This window comes from Podarcis pityusensis (assembly GCF_964106645.2).
Source record: "Podarcis pityusensis genome assembly, chromosome: 7".
NCBI classification, from domain to species: Eukaryota; Metazoa; Chordata; class Lepidosauria; order Squamata; family Lacertidae; genus Podarcis; species Podarcis pityusensis.
Window position 1 is genome coordinate 2,943,223 of NC_138031.1, and position 17,258 is coordinate 2,960,480.

Here is a 17,258-nt window from a genome sequence, read left to right on the forward strand (position 1 = left end):
AGCTGAACCAGGGAGGCGGGGGCGGTCAGAAATATGGGAGTGGGAGAGTGAAGGGGGGTGGTTTTCAGGGATGCTGGAAGCCTCCAGATGGCATAGCTCAATACGAGGAGAAAACTCATCTCAGCCAGCGATTTATTTCTGAGCATTCGTGTTTGAACGTTGGATTCAGGCCCCAAAAGGAGAAAGCGTTCTCGTGCAATGGGGGCCTCCAAAGGCCAGGAAGAAAGGCGACCCCAAGGAACGGCTGAGCTCCTCCAAGGAGCCTCCCAGGGTCCCTCTGTCCCTTCTGTTACCTTTCCCGCCCTGATCTGGCCACAGTGATCCATGCGACGGTTATCTCCAGGCTTGACTACTGTAATTTGCTCTACGCGGGGCTGCCCTTGAAGCTGCCCCAGAAACTCCAGCGGGTGCAGAATGCAGCAGCGAGGCTCCTCACGGGGTCCCTGCCATGGGAGCATATTCACCCAGTGCTTTTCCAGCTGCACTGGCTCCCGGTGAAGTACAGGGTCCGATTTAAAGTGCTGGTTTTGACCTTTAAAGCCCTTCACGGCCTAGGACCCTCGTACCTACGGAACCGCCTCTCCCGGTATGCCCCACGGAGGACCTTAAGGTCCATAAATAGCAACACCCTAGAGGTCCCGGGCCCTAAGGAAGTCAGATTAGCCTCAACCAGAGCCAGGGCCTTTTCAACACTGGCCCCGGCCTGGTGGAACGCTCTGCCTCATGAGACCAGGGCCCTGCAGGATCTCATTTCTTTCCGCAGGGCCTGTAAGACAGAGTTGTTCCACCTGGCCCTTGGCTTGAAGTCAATTTGATTCCCTCCCCCTCTTTCTTTTTCCTTTCTCCTCCTGTGATGAGGCTGCATTTTAATGTTTTAATGTTGTATTTTAATCTTGTTTTTTAAGTTGCATTTCAATCAACTTTTTTTTTATTGGTTGTTAGCTGCCCTGAGCCTGGCCTTGGCTGGGGAGGGCAGGGTACAAATAAAATTTATTATTATTATTATTATTATTATTATTCCCTTTATCTGACCATCGCCACTGTTCAGGCATCTTTTTGCGCTGCTTGCTCCACTCCCACCCCCCACCCCACCCCACCCCGTCAGTTTCAGCTCCTGCATTTCTTCACAATACGGAGGCCATGTGCCGGCCAAGGCAAGAGGTGTGACGGGCTCGCTCACGTGGGCGGCAAGGAACAACAGGAACATCTTCAAATCCAACCTAGTGAATGGCTTCGAAGTGGTTTCCTCTGTGTGTAGCAAGGGGGTGGGATTCAAATCAGCCTCCGTTCCTCTTCTGAGAAATGAGAGTGCTGACCGAGCCACCTAGTCCAAGCCCCGGCAATGTATGAATCATAGCACTCTCCACCATGAATTTGTCAAATCCTCTTTCAAATGGAGGGGTTTTCTTTTTTTTCCCCAGCGAGGGTGGGGAGAAGAGAGAACCCTCACACCCCTCGCTGACCCGAAGGCACTGGCGAAGGCCTTCTGCGCACGCTCCCTTCCGCGTGTGATCTGCACCGGGGGAAGGAATCATGCAGAAAGAGCAGCCCAAGATTAACACAAAATACCCTGTCAACTAAATAACCCATAATTGCTTCCCCAGGTTTGAAAGTGACAGTTTTATTTTTAATAGGATCAATTCAAAAATCTACTACTCCATTAACCAAAATTAAAAAAAGAAAATCCCATTATTCTTAAGTATTTTCATATGCATTTAAAGCTGGTCGTTAACCTCTGAGTCCCAGTTTTATTTTGTTTTCATTAGTTCCTCCAAAGTAGAGCTCAATTACTGTAGCTGCTCCCTGAAGGGCACAGAAACCTGGGCAGGATTTCTCTCTCTCTCTCTCTCTCTCTCTCTCTCTCTCTCTCTGTCTCTCTGGACTCTACCCTCTTGCGTGTCCAGTGCCTGCTGGGTCCCATCCACTTTGGAATAATATGCACAATTGTTTCCATAGTTTAAGTATGCACTGCTATGGAACTCCCTCTCACACGAGGCAGTGATGCCACCAACCTAAAAAGGGGATTGGACAATGGCTTCTGAATCCAGCTCCATCTGGTACGCAGGATGAGACCCTCCCTGCCCGCAGACTGTCTTGCCAGAGTGGTGCATGCTCTGGTTATCTCCCGCTTGGACTACTGCAATGCGCTCTACGTGGGGCTACCTTTGAAGGTGACCCGGAAACTGCAATTAATCCAGAATGCGGCAGCTAGACTGGTAACTGGGAGCAGCCGCCGAGACCATATAACACCGGTCTTGAAAGACCTACATTGGCTCCCAGGATGTTTCCAAGCAGAATTCAAAGTGTTGGTGCTGACCTTGAAAGCCCTAAACGGCCTCAAAGGCCCACCAGACGCGAAGGAGCGTCTCCACCCCGATCATCCAGTCCGGACACTGAGATCCAGCACCAAGGGCCTTCTGGCGGTTCCCTCGCTGCGAGAAGTGAGGTTACAGGGAACCAGGCAGAGGGCCTTCTCAGTGGTGGCACCTGCCCTGTGGAATGCCCTCCCAGCAGATGTCAAGGCAATAAACAACTTTTTTACTTTTAAAAGATGCCTTGTTTAGGGAAGTTTTTAATGTCTAATGCTGTATTGTTTTTGATATTTGGTTGGAAGCCGCCCAGAGTGGCTGGGGAGACCCAGTCAGATGGGCGGGGTATAAATAATAAATAAAATAAAATAAAATAAATCCCAGTTGCTGGAAAGCAGAGGAGGGGAGAGATGCTCTTGTGCCCAACTCCTGCTTGCAGGTTTCCCACAGTCATCTGGTTAGCCGCTGCGAGAGCAGGATGCCGGTCCAGGTGGGTCGTTGGCCTGATTCAGTGGGCTCTTGCATCCTTAAGGAGGCAGCAGTGGGATTCTTGACAAAAGGTAAGAGCAGCTCCCCTCTGCACTGGGCTTGGTGCTTGAGACGGTGCAATCAGCCACTGTGGCTCAGAGGAGCTGGAAGCTTCTACTGTTCCTGGTTCTCAGCCAGGTCCTGATCCAGGCAGACACTCATGCGCGCGCGCACACCCCTCCTGAACGACCAGCCAGATACTTCAGCACAGCACTGAAGGGCCTGCCTGGTTTGCTGCCTCCTTCTGCTGCTTGGAGAGCTGGCCAGGAATTCAGGCAGCCGGTCCCCAGTCCTGGGGAGGGATATATTGGCACAGGGGTCAGCTAACTTTTTCAGCAGGGGAGCAGTCCACTGTTCCTCAGACCTTGTGAGGGGCTGGACTATATTTTTTTTTGGGGGGGGGGTGAACAAATTCCTGTGCCCCACAAATAACCCAGAGATGCATTTTACAGTCATATCTCGGGTTACAGCTGCTTCAGGTTGCGTTTTTTCAGGTTACGGACCGCCGAAACCCGGAAGTACTGGAACGGGTTACTTCCGGGTTTCGGCGGTCATGCATGCACAGAAGTGCTAAATCGCGCTTTGCGCATGCGCAGAGGCACCGGATCACAACCTGCATGTGTGCAGATGCGGACTGCGAATGCTGCGGGTTGTGAACGTGCATACCTGAGCATCCACTGTATATAAAAGGACACATTCTACTCATGTAAAAACATGCTGATTCCTGGACCATCTGCGGGCCGGATTTAGAAGGTGATTGGGCCGGATCCGGCCCCCAGGCCTTAGTTTGCCTACCCGTGTATTGGCAGTATGGAGGTGTACTTGGGGTAAGGGTGCTACTCCTTGTCTGAGGATCTGTGCAGCATTGGGCCCTGACTCAAAGTGACACGACAGGAGCAGAAGGAGGAAAAGGCCAGGAAGGAGGACGTGCGAAGGGAAGAGCACGGGCAGAATGGTCGAAACCCACCTCCGGCCCATAGCTGTCAAGCGTCCCTTATTTGGCGGAACAGTCCCTTATCCCAGCGCCATGTCCCGCTGCTGTCCCTTATTGATGATGTCCCTTAAATAAGCTACTGAAGGTAATGGGGCCCTTTCTATGTCCAGCTGTCCTTTGTCAACAACAAATTGTTGCTGTTTTTTTGTGTTGAATATATGCTATATGGTAATTTATGGACCTAACAGGTATCTAAAGCCATTTGCATGCAACAAAATATGTATTTTATCAAAGTAATTGTTGGTCCCTTATTTTGGCTGCTGATCCCTTATTTTCGAGGCTGCTGGTCCCTTATTTTCAAATCCGTAAATTGACAGCTATGCTCCGGCCATGTGCCCAATTCTGGGGCTTGGGCTGCCCCACAATCCTGATTCCGCATTGCACCCAAGCTCAGGACTTGGCAGCGCATGAGGATAAGTCAAGACCAGCCCCCAGATGCCAGCTCCAGTTGGGAAAAGCAGATTGAACGTTATAAACTGTCTTTCGTTGCTGCAGGAGGGAGGAGAGCGCGCTGAGCATTCAAAAGATTAATCCACAGCTTTGGCAAAAGAGCTGCTACATTATTTTATTTTTATTATTAAGAAGCCTCCAACTACTAGCTAACAGAAAATGGATTATGTTAGGCCAGATGTCAGGACTTCTTAGAAACAATATGGGGTTGTGTGTCTCTCACCATCCTCATTAAAAAGATTAAGAAGTACTTCCTCTAAGAAGGGGGAGAAAACACACATTTTAAAGAACTACAGCCACTGTTTTCTCCTTGTCTGTAATATTTCCAATCCCAGCAGATGAATTTCACTTTAATGAGATGTCATTTTTAGAGAATGGTTTTAACATCCCTTCAAAAAAGTCTTATTCCTAAACCTTTATAAAGCACGTCAAGATTATTAAAACAAAATTTACCAGAGACAAATATATATATATATTTTTAAAATTTTAAAAAAAAGTTCTGAAAACCAGCCATTTTGCAGAATCCATGACACAGCTGTTTTTTTCAAATATGATGGAAAAGCCTTTCCGAGTTATCTGCTTAAACACAAGGTTTCTGTTTACTTCTCACTTTCTTATCAAATGAATTTGGAAAGAAAAGGAAAATGACAGGAACTTTAAGGACATTAGTCACATTTCAGCGCCCCTTCAGATTAACATGACAGAAGCTGAAAAGAGTGAGAACACACACACACACAGAGAGAGAGAGAGAGAGAGAGAGAGAGAGAGAGAGAGAGAGAGAAATGGTGCACATTTAGAGCTCTGGCAAAACACACAATTTTGAATTCCAAGAGCAGGCGGGGAACAATTTCACAAGGCCTTCCGAGAGCCACTGGACATGAATTGAGAAAGAGGCAGGTTCATTCAGAGGTTCCCAGCCAAGTTATTCCAGCGCCCACTGCGGGGTCCCACACCTAAAGCTGTTTCTCTGCCGCCAGGATGCCCAGCGAGACCACAAGAAAGGAAAGCACTTTGCCGCTTGCTCTCTCCAAACGCCAGCACTCACTACTGCCTCACCCCCACCCCCGGTGAAATATAGATCGCCACGTCTCCGTGATGCATTGCACGCTGGAATCACGCAGTCTCAGCACTTGCCTGCTAGCTGGGACCCCAGAACCCGGCTCTCCTGCTCATAAATCCCAGCGTGATTTAACAGGCCTAACCCCTCGCCAGGCTCTGCGTCAGGGTTCCAGTTTCCCCTTGCAATAGCAAAGTGTCAGCAGCATGGAGAAGAGCTGTGTAGCTCTTTCTTCCAGGACGAGGGAAAGGCCTCTTGGAGACCCCACCATCCTTTCCTGCTGTGCTATGGTGCAAAACCATCCTCTCCTGCTGTGCTATGGCACCCTGTCGCCTACAACTTCATTCTCTACAACTTTATTAACATCTATCTACAGCTCCACTAGCATCTCTTGGTATTGTGAATAACACCGAACTTACCTTTTGTTGGTATCTTCATGAACTTATTTAAAAGACTGAGTTAAGCATTTGAAAAATCTATTGAAACCAGACATTATAAGTTCATTTTAGGCTGGGTAGTTCTCAAGTCTCTGTGGCTTTCTTTAATGTTTTGTATTTTTCTCAGAAGGTTGATAAAGTATGTATAATTATTGTTCTGTGCATATTAATCGCCAACGTGTTGCATGAGTCGCACTACTTCTATCTGCAGCCCAGGTTGCGTTTTTCTAGTGAATTTTTGACTGGCATTCCTGCCCCCTGCCCAAGTGAAATATATACATGGTACAATAAAAGCAATTAGCCTATATGGAAAGGAGCCACTTCCTCTGTGTAAATAGCTCTTTTGGCCACGCTTATAGGAGCAATCGTCTCCAGTCATTTGATTTATCAGTAAATGTAGATAGTAGCATGCAGGCACAACTTTAAATTCTATGTATACTCAATGTCTATCACGGTTAGTTATTAATGCTAGGAGTAAGGATGCTTTAAAATGATTTGAAAACTATTCAACTGTTAAAATTGTTTTGTTTTGTTTTTTAATTCCCAAGACACACTTCCAGAATTGTCGTAACAAAACAATTTGGCTTGGAAATTGGGGCATTCAACTGGTGAGTTTAGAACTCGTTGCCAAGAGGCAGTGGCCAGCTGGGAAAAAACAACACTGGCAGCTTTTGTCGTTTCAGAAATTACCTGTAAATTCCAAAACTGGGGCGGGCCAGAGCTTACAGGATGAAAGTAAGAGGACTGCTCTTTTCCAAACAAGTTTCTGAACTCCTCTTACTTAAGAGAAACTGTCACCTCCGTTCAGCATCCTCAAAAAGGCGTCTTCATCGAGATGTCACAAGGCATAATAGAATTGGTTTTATCAACCAGTTAAAAAGGCAGATATTTAATCAGCTGGAAGATATTTAATCAAGACGAACACACGAGGAATGCTGGGTCTCGCCAACTGTCAACTCACAAAAGTACTTTTAGACGTGCAAACCAGGAGGGAACAAGCAGGATTGGCAAAAGCTGTTGGCTTGAAGGGAGGAAAACACTCGCAAGCAGCCTCCTCCAGCCTTGAAGCATGCAACTGGTGCAACATTCAGGTTAGATATCCTTCCCTCGGCTAGGCTAAGCAGCAAGACTGTGAGCCTCACTCACAAACAGAACACCTGCTGGCACTTTGACACACATCTAGCCTGAAATGCAGTGTTAGAAACTGAGACATGAAAGATAGGAGCTAAATGGCACCCTAAATCTAGGTTATGGGCGCCACAATGGAATGTCTAGGCGCGCTGCCCCTTCAGCTAAGCGGGAGGAGAAATGGAAGGGGCTCCGTTTCTCCTGCCGCTTCGCTGAAGGGGCACTGCGCAGAGAGAGGGAGATTCTTTTTTCTTGTTCTCCCCCTCTAAAACAAGGTGCGTCCTATGGTCGGGTGCGTCCTATAGAGCAAAAAATACGGTATGCCCCGCCCATCTGGCTAGGTTTCCCCAGCCACTCTGGGTGGCTTCCAACAGAACACTAAAGTACAATACAATACAATAAAGATTTGGGACAGAAAAAGGAAGCACTTCTTTCCACAGCATACATTTGAACTATGGAATTCGCGGAGGAAAAGGCTTCTGGTCATGGTATCTGTACAGTATTTCTAATGCCAGAGTTAGGATGGGGAATAGGAGTGGAGAGGGAGTTGTTGAACTCAGGACCAGCTTGCAAGCTTCCCAAGAGCATCTTGTTAGCCACTGTGGTGGAGCAAAAAAGCCTTTGGTCTGATTCAGCTACAGGGCTCTTTTTATGTTGCTAAAACAGCCGGGTGGCGTGGCACCCAAAAACTTCCTTAAACCCAGTAATTCAAGCGGTGGCCCTCCTCAGACAATCCTGAGCAGGTGCTGAAGTGCTGAACTGCAGCCCAGGACATCTGTCACCTTCTCTTCCTTTACCAAATATTGCTTAAACAGGGGGAAAACAATTCTAAGTTATTAGAACAATAACGAACACTTTATTTTAATACCTTCAGCAATTTCATAATGGGTTTTGAAGGAGCAAAATATTTAACTTTAATGAAGTAAATATGAGTCTCAACCTAAATATTGCTTCAGCTGCCTGGATAAAAGCACAAATTAAAACCAGAGTGGGAGGAGAATAATCTCGGAGTCTCATTTTGGTACCTTTAATTGCCACCGGCCGGCCTTTCGGGGGAGACAGGGAAGAAAAGGAGGCCTGTCTCTCCACGACAGCTTAAGAGAAACTGACCTTTTAGAACTATACGGTCTCGATACTTCCGAAAAACACAATCTGCACACACAGACACACACCTCTCATTCCCTGGCTTCCCAGGAGGAACTTAAAATGGGGATTGGAGAAGTGTCAGCAGAAAGGAGGAAAAGCAGAAAGGGAAAGCTCCCAGGGAAAACTCCGTTTTTCTGCCAAGATCCAGATGAGCACAGGGCCAATGATGGGAAAAATCTGCCTTCGCAACACTCATCCCCCCTCCCTCCGGGAAAGGAACGGAGAGGGAGCGATCCGTGCATCCGCCCGGGCCATTACCAGCGAAGCGTGAAGGCAGCGTGTTCCCAACATGTCTTTTTCCGTCACAGCGAACAACAGTCAACAATGAAGAGAACTGCCAAAATCGAAAGAGTACTTAACTTTTGGGGCAGCATAGCGCTTGTTCTCTATGCGAGAGTGCCTGTAACCAGCTCCCGAAACCGGGACACGTCTGCAAAACTACAGGGACTCCTCTAGGTAACAAAAGCCGCGGCGTTTAGCCCACCAGGCAAGTCAAATGGTGTGGGTGAGAGTGATACGATACAATAATCTTTATTGTCATTGTCCCATACAGAACAACGAAATTTAAAATCTACATCAGACATTCAAAAACCAACAAGCCTGCTATCCCAGCTATCCCAGCCTGGTTAGCCCCCTAAAAACTCTGATACCCCATAATTAAATACAATATACTCCCACAGAGACTACCTTACACTGCATTTAAAACCCAAATCGCATTTGGATAGAAGCTGTTTCTCAGGCGGCTAGTCCTAGTCTTTATAACCCTGTACCTTCTTCCAGAAGGCAGAAGCTGAAAGAGATCATTTCTGGGGTGCGCTATCTCTGCAGCTTTCTTATGGCACCTGGAAACATAGATTTGATCCAAGGTGGGAAGAGCGCACCCAGTTATTCTCTCCGCAGTCTTTACAACCCTGGACAGCATTGGTTTTTCCCTGATGCCTCAACATGTGACAGGAAGGGCTGACCCAGGTAAGGATCAGCAGCCCCCTCGGAAACTTGGACACCAACACCAGCTCAAAAGCCAGTGGCCAAGGAGTGCTTGCATTGAGTTGCATACACACAAAAGTTGGGGGGGGGGGAGGAGGTTTCATTCTGGTGCCTGAGAACTGGGGACATTTTTGAAAAGGGAGATTTCTTAGAAGGGGCAAATAGGACTCAAGGGGTGCAGCCTTAGGATGGGACCAAGGTTCAGATGCTGACTTGGCCTAAAAATTATTTATTTATTTATTTATTTATTTATTTATACCTCGCCCATCTAGCTGGGCTTCCCCAACCACTCTGGGCGGCTTCCAACAAAATATTAAAATACAGTAATGCATCAAACATTAAAAGCTTCCCTAAACAAGGCTGCCTTCAGATGTCTTCTAAAAATCTGGTAGTTGTTCTTCTCTTTGACATCTGTTGGGAGGGCGTTCCACAGGGCGGGTGCCACCACCGAGAAAGCCCTCTGCCTGGTTCCCTGTAATTTGGCTTCTCGCAGGGAGGGAACCACCAGAAGGCCCTCAGCGCTGGACCTCAGTGTCCGGGCTGAATGATGGGGGTGGAGACGCTCCTTCAGGTATACTGGGCCTTTGAGGCCGTTTAGGACTTTAAAGGTCAGCACCAACACTTTGAATTGTGCTTGGAAACGTACTGGGAGCCAATGTGGGTCACCAGTCTAGCAGCCGCATTCTGGATTAGTTGTAGTGTCTGGGTCACCTTCAAAGGTAGCCCCACATAGAGCACATTGCAGTAGTCCAAGTGGGAGATAACCAGAGCATGCACTACTCTGGTGAGCCAGTCTGCGGGTAGGGAGTGTCTCATCCTGCATACCAGATGGAGCTGGTAAACAGCTGCCCTGGACACAGAATTGACTTGTGCTTCCATGGACAGCGGAGAGTCCAAAATGACTCCCAGGCTGCGCACTGTCCCAAGGAAGTGTGCAGGTCGAAAACTTCCTGCCAGAGTGAACCGCTTGAGGACCCAGCTCCCAAGCTGCTCTGTGAAACTGCTATGTATAGCTAAGCTGGCATTGCCACTTTTTTTAAAAAAAAAGGAGGGCTCTAAAATTGGTACTTCCATACCCCATTGTGCTTCACATACAATCAATGCACGGCTTATTGTACTTATCCTAGTTACAGGTAGGTAGCCATGTTAGTCTGCCGTAGTCGAAACAAAATTAAAAAATTCCTTCCAGTAGCACCTTAGAGACCAACTAAGTTTGTTATTGGTATGAGCTTCCATGTGCATGCACACTTCTTCAGATACCTAGTTAAGTACAAGATACCTTGTACTTATCCTAGTTAACTTGTGGAATATCGCAGCAGATAAAGCCATCAGCGATTCCACTACTGCCTGTTTCATTAGGCAGCTGCTCCCCTCTCATAAGCTGCTCTGGAATGCCTTAATTGCACCATTCAGTTGCGTCCATTGTTCAGGAAACCTTGGAAGATCACAATGACTTTCCGGAGCACTCTGGCTGCGCTCGGGTTTCATCCTCAAATGCAAGAACGGTCACGATGCCACAGGCTGTGACCATTCATCTACACACCGGCACAGGCAGTTCACTGAAGCAACACCAATCGAAAATCACCCCCCAGGATTTGATCCCAAGTGATTTCTCAAGGGCTCCAGAGAGACCCGCGGATTTCTTGTGCCGCGGCTGGTGGAGGCCAGGAAGCCCCACACTTTTGCAGCCCCACAATGGAACGTAAAAGGTGGGGAGGGGGAGGAACTCCCCGAAGAGATAAAGGGGGAGGAGTGAGAAAGACGCACAATCAATAAATCTCAACCTCATTGGAGCTCTTATTAAGTAAATTAATTTAAGTTAATTTAACTCGATCATGACTCCCGATCACAGTGATTTAGTGAGGGGGGATATTGCATTAGGAAAGGCGCACACACCAGATAGAAGAACGGAAGAAAATTAGATCCACTTAGCAATGTGAATTAATATGGAAATAGCAGGTGTAAATTTAACCTTATCAAGAGAGTGAAAATTATCTTCATAAATTTGTAGAAATAGCCCCCGAGCTGCTTATAAATCTATTTAAAACAAAAATATTACAAAAGTGCAGTAAAATTAATTTAAAATATACTCCCATCTATCGCCTGCAGAAAAGTCAGTGGCAGGGCGAAGTTTAATGCAATCTAGCAATAAGGGGAGAAAGCAAGAAATCACCAAGGGGTTTAGCACTGGGGGTCGAGGGGGGGCAGGAGAGAGAAGGCTAAGGATTCCCCTCTCTTCTCCCCCCATCCCTCTGCCCCGGCACCTTCCTGGAGGCACATTTGTCTTTTGCCTCTAAACAATTACTTCATGGGAGAAGGAACCTCTCCCGACGTGGGCATAATGCCCCAGCCAATGTGAAACAGAACAAAGCAAAATTAGACCCTGTGAAAGAGCCTCACTACGAGGGGAGCAAAACCACGTCAGCTTCACTCACATAAATTGCAAGGGAAGGACTCAGGGCCTCAGTCGTCATCATTCAGATAACCCTGAAGTGGGTTTGGGGGACGCCATATTCCTGCCGGCTACACGTGAGGAGGCTGTGCAAGAGGTAAAACACAAAGAGACTTTGCAAGCTGCGGCCATAGAGACCATAGCTGTCAACTTTTCCCTTTTCTTGCGAGGAATCCTATTTGGAATAAGGGGATTTCCCTTTAAAAAAGGGAAACGTTGACAGCTATGCATAGAGACATCCTGAGCACCGACAGGACTTAAGGTGGGATCGCAGTACCTGGTACTTTTGCTGCAGGTAATATTCCACAGCAAGCACAAGTAACATGCATTTTTACAATCAGGAAATACAGGCCGAGGGAGGAACTTCAGTGAACTGATGGTAGCCGTGAGACTTAAAACCAGATCACAGAGTCCACTGAGTTCAAAAGTGACATCAGAAAAGGGCCAGGATCTGGAGCAAACATCAGCCTTTTTCAGGCATTCAAAGCCATGCAGTAGCTTCTGTGAGAACAAGGGGAGTATGTTGCACATTTTGGCTCCTCTCCAAGGGTGTTCACATGTTGAGGGCACACCAGCAGCAGGGTAGCTGACTAAGACCGCAAAGGTCAAGGATAGCATACGTTGTGCTCCCCAGATGTTTTAGACCACAAGTCCTGCCACTGTCCAGGTGAGCTGGAAGCGGAAGCGCTAAGGCAAAAATTAACCTTTAAAATTTGACATTTAAAGCCCTAAACAGCCTTGGTCCAGTATACCTGAAGGAGCGTCTCCACCTCCATCGTTCTGCCCGGACACTGAGGTCCAGCGCCGAGGGCCTTCTGGCAGTTCCCTCACTGCGAGAAGCCAAGTTACAGGGAACCAGGCAGAGGGCCTTCTCGGTGGTGTCACCCGCCCTGTGGAACACCCTTCCACCAGATGTCAAAGAGAAAAACAACTACCAGACTTTTAGAAGACATCTGAAGGCAGACCTGTTTAGGGACGCTTCTAATGTTTAATAGGTTATTGTATTTTAGTGTTCTGTTGGAAGCCGCCCAGAGTGGCTGGGGAAACCCAGCCAGATGGGCGGGGTATAAATAATAAATTATTATTATTATTATTATTATTATTATTATTATTATTATTATTATTATTATTATTACTATTATTATTAACCTGCAAGGAGTATCCTTTTTCTTCCCTCCCAACAACTTGTTGCGTTGGCAAGTCCTAGAACTACTTGGGTGGGAGGAGAAACCTATCACAGAACTCTGCTCATCCAAGAAGCACTTTTGTCCAGATCTCTCACTGAGCATCTGTGGCCTTCCTACACAACGTGCAAAAAGGGGGGAGGCGAGGGAGAGAGAAAACACGCAAACCAATCTCCTCCGATAAATGGGCAGCATTTGCGGCGGATGAGGTAACTGAGGAAGAATGGTCATTTCAGCAAGACACCCGTGGCACGTGAAGAGAGAGGAAACTGTTTCGATCAAGATAGGCTTCTTTCAACGGACTTAAATAAAGCATGGAGAGCCAATCAATAGTGCTGGCAGAGGGAGGGAGAGAGAGAGAGAGGGGGGGGGGAGAGAGAGAGAGAGAGAGAGAGAGAGAGAGAGAGAGAGGACACACCAAACCTTAGGGTGGATGCAAAAGAACATAGGAATCTGCCTTGCACTGAGTCAGCCCATCTATCTCAGTACTGCCTACACTGGCTGGCAGCAGCTATCCAGGACTCTCTCAGCCCTTTCTGGAGATGTCAGGGGTTGAGTCTGGGCTCATGTTGCACAATGCACATGTGAAGAACGGCTTCCACTCCCAGGAGACTGTCTGAAAAAGGCTGGCTGCATCCCCTGTGATGGACTCCTCAGTGACACCCGCAGGAAATTTACCCAGGGAGCAAGGACATAACAAGGATATAGAGAAGAGATGCAGCTGCTAAACAGAACCTGGGACTGGTACCCATGTGATAAAAGCAGCAGCTAATCTATAGATATAATAGTCGCTCCCCATGATGCTGGAAATCTGCAGGGCCCTTTGGGAAGAGGTGGGGCAAAAATAAAAAGACCGATGACAGAGGAATGACACAACTCTTTGAGCCAGATCAGCTGGAATGTGCCTGTGTGCTTTGCAAAAGGAATATCTGTTCACACATTCTTGGGAATATCCATTAAGCCAGGGGTGTCAATCATATGGTCAGGGATCTCACCAGTCCCTGCCAAGGGAAAGCCTATCCAATGCCAGATTTAGGGGCAGGTGATGAGTCCGATTTACCGTATTTTTTGCACCATAACACTCACTTTTTTCCTCCTAGAAAGTAAGGGGAAATGTCTGTGCGTGTTATGGAGGGAATGCCTACGGGTGGCGGGGGGGATCTGCTGCAGTCGTGAGCAGAGGATCCATGGTTCCCCTTCCTTCCCTCCTCCGTGGCTCGCTTTGAAACAGCAAAGTGGGAGAAGAGCCGCTGAGTGGGGAGGAGAGAGGGACAGAGAGCCTGCTTCTTTAAAGGAGCAAAGCGGGAGAGGAGAGGAGCCGCTTACATGAGTGTAAGCGGCTCCTGTCTGGTTGGTTCCTTTAAAGCAAGCAGGCTCTCTGTCCCTCTCTCCTCCCCACTCAGCTTGCTAAATAGCATTATTAGCAGCATCCTTCTCCACACACCCCATGCGTGCTCCTTGTCCCTTGAGTGCTTTTCCTTCCCTCCCCACTTAGAACGTGATTACAAAGCATGGATCCACATGGATCCTCAGGATTTTTGCATTGGGCTACTCCAAACTCACTGTCAGATCACATGTCTGTGGCCACAGCATGAACCACAAAAATCATACATCCACTGTTTCGTTTAGAATATTTTTTTTCTTGTTTTCCTCTAAAAACTACGTGCGTGTTATGGTCTGGTGCATGTTATAGAGCGAAAAATACGGTATATCAATGCTGCAATCAACAGCATTGATATGAATCTCATCTGCTTCAGGCTTAAAATAAGAATAAAGTAGGGCTTTGTGACTTGGCTTTAGCAGTCCGTACGTTTCCTCCTCCAGAAGAATTCAGAGTTGCAAATGAGTGCAATACCCTCCAACGGAAAACCAGCTCTTGTTTTACAATAAGCACGAATGATCTTCACGTATGCGATGTCTCAGTCTTTCCCCCTTCATAAACAGAATCTGTACTTTACATAAAGCTATTCTTAAGCAGGCTGGGTGGGATAATCAATTGTTTTAGGAAGGTAAATGCTGCACTCCAATTTTAAATTCTTGAAATAGCAATTGTTTTGATACTGTCAAGTGTTACTAAATTGCTGGTGACAGAAGTTCCCAGATAAAGCATCTGGTTCTTAATTTTTAAACTGTTTTCAAACTGTAACAAATACTGTATAATCAGCTTTTAAAAAACGGGAATATCAGCATTTTCTTTTATTTCACCAAGTAATTGAGGAAGTTTATTCTATTTGATTTTAAAATTCATTCTCCCCCCCCCCCACCTTTTCAAGCCAGCTGCCACACTCATTTGCAAAACTTTATAATATAGTTGAGCACCTTAAACTAATTGCTTGCAAATTGCAACTGGTCATCCGCTGAAGGGATCTTGTAAAGGGGGGAGGCTTGAAAAGGACGACAACCTCTATAGAGCATGGGGAGAAAGAGGCAACTTATTCAGGCTGGAAATGGAAAAGCTGGAAGGGGGAAACAGATAAAACAAATAAAAGCAAATGCTAGCAGAGGAATAATGAAATCCTATAAATTCCTCCTCCCAAGAAACCGAGGGAGACTTACCTATGAGAACAAGCACATTGGATTGGGCTGAAAGTACGTTTTCTAACACTGGGAAGCCTCAAATATGTATAATACTTATATGCCACATAATCTGAAGAACCCCTAAAGCACAATAAGGTGGTTACAAAAATAAATCTATACATGCAACGTGATGACCAAATATTGATCAGCTACTGATGTGAAGGCTGAGATGACCACCAAACCCAAATAATCAATTGATAAGGCAGGATCATATATCAAAAGCAACAAATTTTGTTTCCATGGTTTAGGTTTTGTTACCTGTTTAGGGAAGTTTTTAATGCTTGATACTTTATCGTGTTTTTACTATTCTGCTGGGAGCTGCCCAGAATGTCTGGTGGGCAGGGTGTAAATAATAAAATTATTATTATTATTATTATCATCATCATCATCATCATCATCATCATGGCATCCCTCCTCTAGCCCAAGCCGTCCAGAAAGAGACCAACAGAATCAGCAGTTGTTTGACAGGTGCTGAAGAACCACACTAATGGCCCCATGGCTTTAGACATCTCCTAGGTCAGGGGTCAGCAAACTTTTTCAGCAGGGAGCCGGTCCACTGTCCCTCAGTCCTTGTGGGGGGCCAGATTATATTTTAGAGAGAAAAATGAACAAATTCCTATGCCCCACAAATTAATAATAATAATAATAATAATAATAATAATAATAATAATAATTTATTATTTAGACCCCACCCATCTGGCTGGGTTTCCCCTGCCACTCTGGGCGGCTTCCAACAAAATATTAAAATACAATAGACCGTCAAACATTAAAAGCTTCCCTAAACAGGGCTGCCTTCAGATGTCTTCTAAAAGTCTGGTAGTTGTTGTTCTCTTTGACATCTGGTGGGAGGGCTGAAAAAGTTTGCTGACCCCTGCAATAGACCGTCAAACATTTCCATTGCTCATAAGAACAATGTGATGTGGCCTTTTTTAGCTGATCAGCAGTTGTAAACAGATGCCCACTATAACATGGTACCAACGCTGGAACAATGGTCAAAGCTGTGTCGAAAAGTCTACCTGGATGTTGAGAGCCTTCTGGACTTCCAGCTGTGAGCAGGGCAGCCAAAAGACGCCGCAGAGGCCGAAGGAGCAGAAGTTGCCGCCTTCTTCACAATCCTGTAGCGAGTGTTCACCACTTTATTGGCTGTGGGGCTTGCAAGAAGGAAGCTGGAGCCTGGGATTTAAAGAGAGAGGAGGAAGAAATTAACGCAGGCCTGAAGAAACATGTAGAACAAGACTGGGGCCATGGAAAAAAGGATCAACTCTTTGCTGAAATGTATAGATACGAATCCTTATCCACACATACATACAAAATGGAGCACCGTTTAATAAAACAGAGCCCATGGTTATAATATCCCTCAATAGTTTACACTTTTGACTACTTTCCCCAAGTGCAAAATGGTCAGAACTGTGAACCCAGGAAGAGCATTACAGGATCAGGCAGTTCTCACAGCAGCTGAAAGCAAAAATGTTCTCATTTTCCTTCAAGTACAGTGGTACCTCTGGATAATAATAATAATAATAATAATTTATTATTTATACCCCGCCCATCTGGCTGGGCTTCCCCGGCCACTCTGGGCGGCTTCCAAAAGAATATTAAAATACTATAATACATCAAACATTAAAAGCTTCCCGAAACAGGGCTGCCTTCAGATGTCTTCTAAAAGCCTGGTAGTTGTTGTTCTCTTTGACATCTGGTGGGAGGGTGTTCCACAGGGCGGGTGCCACTACCGAGAAGGCCCTCTGCCTGGTTCCCTGTAACTTGGCTTCTCGCAGTGAGGGAACCGCCAGAAGGCCCTCAGTGCTGGACCTCAGTGTCCGGGTAGAACGATGGGGGAGGAGCCCCGTTTGCATCCTGAAGCAAACGCAATCCATGTCTCAGCGTGCGCGGGTTGCGATTCACCTGTTGTGCGTATGACGTCACTTTGAGCGTCTGCGCATGCGCGAGTGGCGAAACCCGGAAGTAACGTGTTCCGTTACTAACGGGTCGCCACGGAGCACAACCGGAAA

The 17,258-nt window shown here is 46.7% G+C and overlaps 1 protein-coding gene across 1 annotated transcript in view; it reads right to left on the reverse strand.

Annotated features, from left to right (window-relative positions):
• The window catches only part of ZC3H3 (zinc finger CCCH-type containing 3), a 282,895-nt gene that overhangs the window by 171,533 nt on the left and 94,104 nt on the right, over positions 1-17,258 (reverse strand). Inside the window, exon 4 of the mRNA XM_081012543.1 lies at positions 16,266-16,422. Within this exon, the coding sequence (XP_080868669.1) occupies positions 16,266-16,422 (157 nt within the window). The remainder of the gene's footprint in view (positions 1-16,265; positions 16,423-17,258) is intronic.